Source organism: Phascolarctos cinereus, unplaced genomic scaffold (assembly GCF_003287225.1).
Source record: "Phascolarctos cinereus isolate Bilbo 61053 unplaced genomic scaffold, phaCin_HiC Scaffold_2;HRSCAF=192, whole genome shotgun sequence".
NCBI classification, from domain to species: domain Eukaryota; kingdom Metazoa; phylum Chordata; class Mammalia; order Diprotodontia; family Phascolarctidae; genus Phascolarctos; species Phascolarctos cinereus.
Genome location: NW_027555625.1, coordinates 291,818,418 through 291,829,762, shown reverse-complemented (window position 1 = coordinate 291,829,762; position 11,345 = coordinate 291,818,418). Strand labels below are relative to the sequence as shown.

At 39.1% G+C, this 11,345-nt stretch overlaps 1 protein-coding gene across 4 annotated transcripts in view; it reads left to right on the top strand.

Moving 5' to 3' along the window:
• Nucleotides 1-375: 375 nt before the first annotated feature.
• SLC7A9 (solute carrier family 7 member 9) overlaps nt 376-11,345 on the top strand; it is a 63,598-nt gene continuing 52,628 nt past the window's right edge. For all 4 annotated transcript variants that reach the window (XM_020985046.2, XM_020985047.2, XM_020985044.2 and 1 more), the window contains exons 1-4: nt 376-481; nt 1,292-1,396; nt 8,795-8,942; nt 10,870-11,112. In XM_020985046.2, coding sequence (XP_020840705.1) covers nt 1,310-1,396; nt 8,795-8,942; nt 10,870-11,112 — 478 coding nt within the window. In that variant the 5' untranslated portion in view covers nt 376-481; nt 1,292-1,309. The remainder of the gene's footprint in view (nt 482-1,291; nt 1,397-8,794; nt 8,943-10,869; nt 11,113-11,345) is intronic.

Genomic DNA, 11,345 nt, shown 5'->3' with positions numbered 1-11,345 from the left:
TATATGAGCTGCAGTTAATGTTTGTAGAACTCCTCACGGGTAAGCTGTAAATAGAGCTTTTTTAAAAAACAATATAGTAATGAATGCGATGCTTATCTTAATTTTATTCTTAGACATTGGAAAAACACTTTTAGAACTCTTTAGAACAAATCCTCACTAGTGTGACTTGACATTTGTGGAAATTGGTAGAAATTTGGTTTGTACTCATAAACAAAACCAAAGGCATTTTTTGGAAGAGAAGCTATCTTGCCTCAGCCTGACATCTTTGTTTTGTGTGTGTGTGTGTGTGTGTGTGTGTGTGTGTGTGTGTGTGTATCTCAGCTTCCTTGAAGAAAAATTCGTTTAATAATTACCTCTTAACGACCTCTGTACCTTCTTCCTCTACTCCTAAGCAAAAGACATGGGTGTTCCCAAGTAAGTGATTCTTTAAAGAAGGGAAAAGCTCATCTCCTAGATCTGTAAGGTCAAAGAGAGAAGGAAGGTAAGTGCACGATGGAATCACTCAATCAAAAGTATCAAGATGGGGTTTCTTTTGGGAAGTGGGGAATTTGTCTTTTAACTGTAATTCATTATTGAATTAACTTTCAGCTGGTCTCCCTTAACCATTCTTTTATTCTATGATGTATCAGTGTTCAATGAGCATTTTCTGAGAACTCAATATGTGCAAAATAAAAGGCACAGATGACATGGCTGTTGGGATTTCTGCCAGGCACTATATACAGATGCAGTATTTATTTTTCACTTAGAACAAAATTTGAAAGTGTTGTCAAAAACTTTCTCAGTAAGTCAGCACTAAAAAGCAGCATACTTTGCCATAGGGATATGTAAGGTACAATAAGGTTGTGAGTCCCCTAAAATGAAGCAAATCTGAGCTGATTTCATAACATCTTGACATGCAGGAAGGTCTGGCTTGACAGACATAAATGATAAGTTTCTAAATATTTATGCAACTGATGATTTTAAATTATGTGAAGATCAGAACTGTGTCATTTCACAGGTTATGTTTCACTACTAGAACTAACAGGATTACTTGTCAATAACAGAAAGTTGTTCTTCCCTAAGACATGTAAATCCTTTAATTTTGGAGTTAATTAGGATAATTAAGCTTCCTATGGATTCATTGGAGCTTAATTCTCAAAAATGTTAGCAGAATTGCTAATTTTCGATTTGACTGAAAAACGGAGGAAAATCTTGATGCTGTACATGTTTATCTATTAATCCTACTGTAGTCAGTAGGAAACAAATCTACTTGATGAATATTCTATTTTTGTTCTCTTTATATCATCCTAAGACCTATTGAGAGGTTAAAATGGAGGAAAAGAGTGTAAGAAAAAGAAGAGAGGATGACCAATCGATCCAGAGTAATGAAGCTAAAACTACAAACCTACAAAAACAGGTGAGTGTCATTCTTCCTTCTAAAAAATTGGTGCCCTTCTCTTTGTGACAGACAGGAGCTGGTATATAAAGAATTGCAGGCAAAATCACATCAATGTATATTTAATTAATTTTTTCATATTTAATTAAAAAGTGCCATAAGTGTTTTGGTCCTCTCCTCTTCTTATAACTAGAGCACATTATTTTCCTCTCAATATTGAAAACCAGTTATTATAATAATGATTCCTTCTATCCTACAAAGAGCTTTACACTTTATCATAGATACACATGTATCATTTCCTGTGATACTCACAATTACTCTGTAAGGTAAGCAGTGCTTACCTATCCCTATTTACAGATTAGGGTCATGTGGATAGGAAGTGGAAGGGGTGTGGCTTCAACCTACATCTTCTGAATCCTGGTCTGGCGTTCTTTCCTTTACCCTTTACCCTATAATGTTTCCATGCTTCTTAGAAAAGATGTCCTTGATTGGCATGAGGTAAAGGGTTCCTTGTTCAGGGAAAATCCTACAATAAACATCATGGTACATCCAAATTGTATTACTGTAGTGAGATTTTCAAATAATGAGTACTTTGACATAATAGCAAGACATCTTGTGGCAACATCCACTAGGCGGTTGGAAATACAGATGAGGGGAAAGAATTGGAGACAAATTTGAGAGTTGGTCGCATTGATTGGAAAGTGTGAGAGTTAAAGCTTGCACGTGAATTATGCAAAGGAAAAAGTATAAATATTGCAAGAAGAAAGGGAAATTAACAAAAGCAATTAACAACAACTGGGAAAGAGTGGTTCAAGAGCTAGGAGGAGCCATGTGGCTGTGTTGTCACACAGATCAAGGGAGGGACTTTTAAGGAGGAAATATCGATTTCAAATACAATAGAATAACCAAAGAAAGAGGAGAAAGAGTAAGAGACCACCAGATTTGACCGTGGAATTAACAGAGAACATTTTCATTTGAGTGAAAAGGATAGAAGCCAGATTTCAATGTCAAAGGTGAAATGGATGGACAGGAAATGGAGGAAGAGGATATAGAACACTGATTTAAGTTTGATCATGAATGGAAGCAGAGAGAAAGGATGGTTGTTAGAGGGAGAACAGGGCCAAGAAAAGATTTTTTCAAAATAAAAGAGATGTATACATGTGGTGGGATTCTCTAAATTTCCATTCAAATCCTGTTCCCTGAGTAAAGCCATACAATTAGCTTTTATCCCTTCCTATAGGTCATCCTGTAGATCCTGCCAAGCTAAATGGACTCATTACCCTGATTATTAGCAACTCTAGAAAAGAAACAAAAATAGAAAAAATTGTTTGAGGAATTCTAGCATGAGCCTCATTCTTCTAAACTTGTTGCCTATAAAATTGGATTTAGAAAACTGTATGTTAAGAGTACTGAAATAGACTGCAGTGGTCTAGAAATAGAATAGAAAATAGAGCTTAAATAGAGACAGATCCCTCTAGTTTGGACTTAGAAAAGCACAAATTAACATTACCTATGTGGTATTGTATTTTTATTTACTTTGTTAAATATTTTCCAATTACATTTTAATCTGGTTCCTTTGGAGTTTTGCTGGCTTCTTGTTTGATCCCTCTGAATTCTAGAATATCTGAGTTAAAATCCTGCCTCTGCCACCTACTATCTTGTGTGACCTTGGGCAAGTCATTTTTACTCTTTGGACACAGTTTACTCCTTGGTAAAATTATAGGATTGAATACAGTCACTAAGGTCCCTTAAATCTCAGTAAAGCCATGATCCAATACTCTAGATTTTTAAAACCTAACTTCCATTTTTGAGAAGCATTATCGAATCCTACAGTTTGATGGCAATTGGAGGACAAAAATCCAACTCTTTGGAGTTCAGTGGGGGTTATGCAATCTCCCTAATGAAATAACTAGCTTGACAGTAAACAATCAGATTGACTAATACTCTCCCTTCTGGTGCCTCTCCCTTGCCAGAGATTACAGCAAATGTGATATGGCCTTCTGGTCAGTCTGGAAATCTGAGAGAGAACAAAAGAAAGCCCGGTATTAAGGCTCAGGAGCTAAAACAAGGAAATCCCCAGTCAAAATAATGACAGTAAATACAAAATCTGAAGATTCCTCCTCCAAAGAAAATGTAACAGCCAGTTTTTAGCCCCTTAGAGACTTTAATATTTCTAGCATGCTTAGCAGACATCTGGGAATGACCCATAATAGATATGGAGAGAAAAGCAGCTAAGACGTATAATAAAACAGCCTTTGGCTCAGAGCCAGAAACAGCTGGATTAGTACCTCAATTTCCTGAGCTCGGCTGTTTTTACATTACGCCATATGAGAAGTAATTCTCAGAGTTATTATTTCCAGAATCAAATAGGAGAATGTGAGTAAACTAAGGCATACAGCAGCAGGCATACAGTAAGATTTGTTTTTATCATTAGCCTCCAAACATTTCATTCTCACTGTTGTTGTCCATAAAAAATGCCTGCAGAGCGTTGTCTTGAAAGACAGAAGAGAAATCAGAGAGGGCTCTTGTAATTAAGTGCTATTAGGCTGCCCTGAGACTCAAGGGCAGTCTGAGCTGTTTACCACAACAGGAGGCTGGAACGGTCAGCCTTAGGTCCTTTGGAACAGCTGGCTCAGTTCCCAGATTGAGTTCCTATTAGCCCTCCTTAGTATAGGTTAATAACTTTCAAAACTGTCCCATGTTTTTCAAAGCTAACTTGAAATCTTTCTAGCTGAGATCAGGTGAGGCTGGCAGAGAGGAGTCAATCTTGAGAAAGAATTCCCTGGGGTAGAAGTCCCAACAGACTTTGGCCATTCTGCCCTGAGGCCCCTGAGAGAGGTTGTTCCGGTGCAGCCCTGGGGCTGAGCTCCAGGACTGCTGTGACATCTCCAATTGAGCAGATGGCTGAATGACTTAGGAGTACTCTGATGTCAAAGACAGACTCAAAGAAGAACTAGGGTTACTTTAGGACGCTTGTGGCCACCATAACATGTGAACCCAAATACTTTCAGTCTCATCCACAGACTTCAGGGCATTTCCCAGATGGAAATTATGTACAAGGCTCCTGGTTTTCTGGGCTGCCCTTTTCTAATGGCCTCATCTCCCCTCCTTGACTCCCTGAGTCCAGTACATGAATTTGGCACCTACTTCTGGTCAGGATTAGACCTTGGAAAGGGAGTGCCAGTCACTCCCTTCTCCAAAGAATCCTGCCTCAGGATGTTCTAGAATGAATTTCTAGAATGCAGATTCAGCAGTCAGGAGGTTATATGACCCAAATTAAGTATGTAATAGCAAGCTAAATTCCTCTAAGAAATGAAGAATTGCCCAGCTAATAATAGGTTCATCACAAATTTATCTTTGTGGCTCAGAGTTCCATAGTGTCAAAGAAACAGGATTCAAGTGACTCACTTTTATGTCAGCTTGAGATTGTAATGATGTCCTTTTGGAACCATAAGGATGGCCCTGCACTTTTTAGAAGTTAGAGCTGAGTGATCGTGCATGAAATGTATACATACTCAATTCAGCAGCTATTCAGGGCATTTAAAGCTTTTTTTTTTTAATGCCTGCTTCTAGTGAGATCAGCTTTTATGCAAATCAAGGTCCTTGCAAAATTAAGCTAGAGAATCTGATAGCGTCAACTAGAGAAACAACACTGAGCTTGGACTAAACTAAGTGTTTCAGGAAGATCTCCTTCCCTCCTCCAATTGTCAGATAGAGCTAGTTGCCTGTAACCTGGACTGGAGAGCTGGAGCCCCCAGCGGTGCTGATTCGAAATCTTTTCTTTTCCGGTCTCTTTTGTAAAATGTGCCTGGTTTTTTCAACCGATTCTCATATGACATAGTCTCAAAGCCCCTCTCTGAGTGCTCTCTAGTTTATCATGTCCTTCTTAAACTGTGGCATGCAAAACTGAACACAATACTCCACCTGTGTCCTGACCATAACAGCACAGCAGGATTGTGCCTTTCTGGGAGCTATACCTCTCTTAATGTAGCACTAGATCATATTAGCTTTTCTTGCCTGGTAAATCACACTATTGACTCTTAATTAGTTTGCAGTCCACCAAAATTTCCGAATACTTTCCAAACAAACTTCTGTCCAATTCTGTCTAAAATGTCCCCCCCCCATCCCTGTCCTGTACCTATAAAGTTGATTTTTTTAAACCTAAGTGCAAGGTACTATATTTTTCCTTATTAAATTTAATTTATTAGTTTCAGTCAAATGTCAGTCCAGCCTGTCAAGTTTATTATTGGGAAAATAACTTAACTTCTCAGGACCTCAGCTTCCTTATCTGTAAAATGAAGGGGGTTGGGCTAAATGACTACAAAGGTCCTTTCCAGCTCTAAATTTCTAATCCAGTAGTCCTAAAATGGTTTTTGATCCTGACAACCAGGGTGTTATTTATCCTTCCCAGCCTTCTGTCATCTGCAAATATGATGAACATGCTATTGATGCCTTTATCCAGGTCATTGTTAAAAATGTCAGATAGCTCATTTCCTACCTTCTCCCTGTTGACATTCATAGCTCAATCAGCACAACCACCGGGAATATATATATATAGATCCCCTTTGTGCCTACCCTTCAAATTTCAGCTGCTATCAGTCTATGGAAGAGTATAATTTGTTGGTTTTGGTCATGGGAAATATTCTTGGGTCAGTGTCACCAGTGTTTGCATGACCTAAATTGTATTCTAGGTACCTTATTTCTTGCAAAGCCCCTAAAGCAGGAGTTCTTAACCTTTTTTGTGCCTCAGATCTCTTTGCCTGTCTAATGAAGCCCAAAGACCTCTTCTCAGATAAATACACAAAATAAAATTAGAAAGGAAGTCAGTTATATGAAAAAGTTACCAAAACACGTATTAAAAACATCACCAAAAATAAGTTCATCAACCCCAGTCTTCAGTTAACTCTTAACTCCCCAAATATGTCATCAATAACCCAAGTTTATGTCCCTCTGATGTAAACCCAAACACAGCTCTCAGTATTATCCTTTTCTTTTCTTTTCGTCTTGGTCTAATGAAGTAATACAATGCCACTCTACCCTGTGGCAAAGAAGTAGATAGGAATAGTTACAGCTATTTCACTTAATTTTATTTCTGTGGCTTAAAAATTAGTTCCAGATGATCAGCTCCTTTGAGCATAATCTGGCCCTTAAACTGTACAGCTTGGTAGCATCTACAAGGACTCATATTCTGCTGGCACAGCCTTTGAAAGCCCCAGGTCAGAGAAGAACTTTAGTGGAGGCCACAGGAATTCCTGAAGACTAGCTACTAAGTAATAAAGGGCTTGCAGTCTGCATTAGTGGGGACACTACTCACTCCAAAGAAATGACCGATCCTTGAAGTATTAAAGGATCTTTTTATAAACCATCACTTATAAGTCAGGCAGTGCAAATAAGAAAGAGCACAATACATGGAGTCGGGAAAAGTGGGTTCAAATCTCTGCTTGGAAATTTTCTAACTCTATGTGAAAGTCTCTCCCTTGCTCTAAAACTCAAATTTCTTTTTTGGAAAATCATGATAATCATACTTTTTCTGTCTACTTCACAGGATTGTTTTGTTTTTTTGGCTAAGCAATGGGGTTAAGTGACTTGCCCAGAGTCACACAGCTAGTAAGTGTTATGTGTCTGAGGTCGCATTTGAACTCAAGTCCTGCTGAATCCAGGGCCAGTGCTCTATCCACTGCACTACTTAGCTGCACCCTATAGGATTGTTTTGAGGAAAACATTTTGTCAGTTTAAAAGTGCTGTAGAAATGGGAGCTATTATTATTAGTATAATTAATCTTATTTTGTTAAGTATCTGCCATGAAGTGTGAAATACAAAAACATTGTAGGCACAGACTAAATTGTCCCTCTTTTGTCCTTTCATGGACTTGAAAAGAAGCTTTTGATTTGAAATGTGAAGGCTGTATTTGAGAGAAGAAGAATGAGTGAGAGAAAAAGTTAATAGTAATTCAAGTTGTCCAAAAGTAGAATGTTTCCCCAGTAGTGGGTTCCTCCTTACTACAAGTCAGTTGCAAGGCTGGATGACCAAGTATGAAGGATGCTATAGAAATGATTCCTGCAATTAAAGGGATGTCTATCAATTGGGGAATGGCTGAACAAGTGGTATATGATTGTAATGGAATATTATTGTGCCATAAGAAAAGATGATCAGGAGGGTTTAGAAAAACCTGGAAAGACTTACATGAACTGATGCAAAGAGAAGTGAGTGGAACCAGGAGAACAGTACATAGTAAGAGCAAAATTGTAAAATGGTCAATTGTGAATGACTTAGCTATTCTCATCAATACAATGATCCAAGACAGGGCCAAAAGACTCATAAGAAAAAATGCTGTCCACTTCAGAGAAAAAAAAAAAACAGTGGAATCTGAATGCATATCAAAGCATACTATTTTTTACTTTATGGGTTTGTTTTTTGGTCTATGTTTTCTTTCACAATATGACTAACATGCAAATATGTTTTGCATGATTGCACATGTATAACCTATATCAAATTGCTTGCCTTCTCAATGAGGGGGATTAGGAAGAAGGGAGAGAATTTGGAACTCAAAATTTTTTTAATGAATGTTAAAAATTGTTTCTACATGTATTTGGGAAAAAATAAAATATTATTTAAAAAAAGAAGTGATTCCTGCTTAGGCATTAGCTGAACTATCAATCAGCTTTTATTAAGTACCTACTTTGTGTCAAACACTGGGCTAGGGGATGGTACACATGAGACCATCCCTTCCCTTAAGGAACTTCTATTTTTATAGGAATACAAGATGTCTTTAGAGAGTAGTGGCCGTGGAAGGGCGCTTCAGTCAAGGCAGTCACAGGGTTTGAGTAGAACTATATCATAGTGGATTTTCACACGTCTTCTAGTCACAATGGTAAGATGGATTTTATTATTGTTTTCTGAGTAAGAGAGGGAAAAAGGATGAGTCAAGGTAGAGATGGAAGGGCTGCCATCAGAGGACTGGATAAATAACAAGATGTCTGTGCTGGCTAGGGCCTGGTCCAGAACTTAGCATGGTCCCTGGCACAAAGTAGGTGCTTAATAAATTCTTCTTGACCAACTGGTACTCTGGTAGATGGCTGCATGGTTAGACCTAGAGAGTTGAGGTAAAGATTGATTTACTTGCCCTCTAATATAGAGTAGTGCTGCCTTGGTGGAGTTCTAAAGCCGAGTGAACTAGTTCCCTTTGGGTTCAGGGTCAGGGTCTCTGGAGGTCTGGTTTAAGAGACTGCTGTTTCTGGTGGGGAGAATCTGGCAGGGTAAATACCAGGATGAGTGGGCAACCACTATGGTCTCATTCAGCTCTGGGATTCTGCCTGGATTCATGATCCTGGTTTCTCTTTTGTTGTCTTTCTACGAAGCTTTTCCTGCCAAAATCACTTCAGCGTACCTAACAGTTATTTTTCTCCTTCTCAATTCAAGGTGGGCCTGATTAGTGGAATTTGTATCATTGTTGGCACCGTAATTGGCTCAGGAATCTTCGTTTCACCCAAATCTGTACTTAGCAACGTCAATGCTGTGGGACCTTGTTTGATCATATGGTCGACCTGTGGGATTGTTGCTACATTAGGTAAAAAAACAAACAAAACATCCAAATTGTTACCTGTGTGGTACTTAAGACATTTCAATTTTAAGTACATGAAGTTGCATTGTGTTAACCTCATTCTGTATTGTCTCTCTTGCTGCTGACAACCTACCTTTGAGGACTCTCCAAGTTAGCTAAATTGGTGATGGGGACTTTTGTAAATCAATAGGTGAAACAATAATGTAAAACATGTGAACTCTCAAACAGGAAAGATCTAAGAATGGGTATGTGGTCAGAAGAGAATGGGTATTTGTGATGTACTGGTAGCTTTCGGCTCATAAATGAATACACAGTCACAGGAGGAGAAAGCCACCATAAGAACCATCAATACTGCATTAGGAAATAGACTGTTTTTTAGGGAATATCATATCTTCCTTTTTCAAATGCTAGTCAGTAGGCTCAGCCATGTCATTAATACTTTTAATTCTTGGACACTTAGTTCTGTGGTCATCTTTTCTGTTCTAATAATGATTTACTTAGTGCATTAGGGTTACAAAATGCTTTCCTCAATTTAAAAACAACCCTTTGAGGTAGGTATTATATTATTTGCACCATTTTACAAGTAGAGAAACTGATGTTCAGAGAGATCATGGGGACTTGTCCATTGTCCCAGAACTAGTAATTGTCAGAGCTTAGATTGCACTCAGGTCTTCAGGTCTTCTGACTTCAAGTCTAGTGATCTTTCCACTATGCCAAAGAGTCCTCAAGCAGTTACTAAGAGGAGAAGCTTCCCTACAGAAGAGGCTGAAGTGCACGACCTCTGAAAACTTCCTGGAGAGATTTACCATCACTGGATTTGCTGGCCCCATTCCAACTCTTTGGACAAAATTGCCAGAGTATTTGAAACATTTTTCCATAACTATTACCCTAATCCAGGGGCTATACAGAGCTGGGAGAGCAGAGAGGGACTCATATGATGCCCAAGGAGGGAGAAGGGAGCAGTGAGGAAATCCAGGATAGGGAAAGGAGGTCAGGGGCAGCAGAGCTGGTCCCAACTAGCCAGAATTCTCCAGCCAAGAATAAGAAAGAGGAGTCACTGGTGCACCAGGGGAGTTTGGACTCTACTCAGGGGTAAATCACCAAAGAACTCTGGATGCTGAAGGATTTAATATTTGTGACTCCATCCAAATTGGGGGCTCTACTGGCCTGGCCTCCTTTCAAAGACATGTTCACTTCTCTTTGGTCTCTCTGTCTCAAGGCTGTCCCCACTCTAGTCCTACCTACACAATGCTGCCAAAATAATTTTTCTTAAACGTAGATCTGACTGTATGACTCCTTTACTCAACCCCAATATAATAAACTCCTCTGTTTAGCTTTTAAAACCTGGCCTCAACCTGTCTTTTTAGTTTCATTAGCCATTCCTTCTTTCCTACCCTGCCATCCAGCCAAACAGGTCTTCTGCTATTCCTTGCAGATGGCACACCATCTACCATCTTGGTTGTGTCTTTAGACTGGCTATTCCACGTGCCTGGAATGCATTCTTTCCTTACCCCTGCTTCATAGACTGCATTTCTACCTTTAAAATGAAGCTTAGGAGCAGCTAAGTGGCACAGTAGATAGAGCTCCAGCCTTGGGGTCAGGAGGACCTGAGTTAAAATCCACCCTCAGACATTTGATACTTACTAGCTGTGTGACCCTGGGCAAGTCACTTAACCCCATTGCCTAGCCAAAAAAAAAAAAAGGAAGAAGAAAAAATAAAATAAAATGAAGCTTAAGCATCACCTTCTCCATAAAGTCTTTCCTGATCTCCTTAATTACAGTGCCTTCCCTCTCAAACTACCTTGTATTTATCTTCTTTGCATATATTTGTGCTTTATATTTACACTATGCATATTTTATGCTACGTATGTTCCATTAAGACATATGCTCCTTGCAAATAGGGGTTGTTTCATTTTCTGTATTTATTCTTCAGGTGCTCTGTGTTTTGCTGAACTTGGCACAATGATCACCAAATCAGGAGGTGAATATCCCTACCTGATGGAAGCCTTTGGCCCTATACCTGCCTACCTCTTTTCTTGGACCAGTTTGATTGTCACCAAACCCTCTTCATTTGCCATTATTTGTCTCAGCTTTGCTGAATACGTGGCTGTCCCCTTCTACGGCAACTGTAAGCCTCCACAACTCGTTGTCAAGTGTCTTGCAGCAGCAGTCATCAGTAAGTTTCCTCTATTACTATGCAGGTATACCTGTCTGAGAACATGAATAATGAACTCCAGAGCCCTCTGGCATCTGAGTGTTTCCCAGGACAAAATGGCTATAATACAGCGCATAATGCTTTTCCTGAGGAAATCTAGGCTTGGGATCACTGGCCTCTTTGTTACTTCCCCATCATAGCATCTGAGTGGGCCAGAGACTGGCTATTGTACTGGGGAAGAGGCTGAATGATAT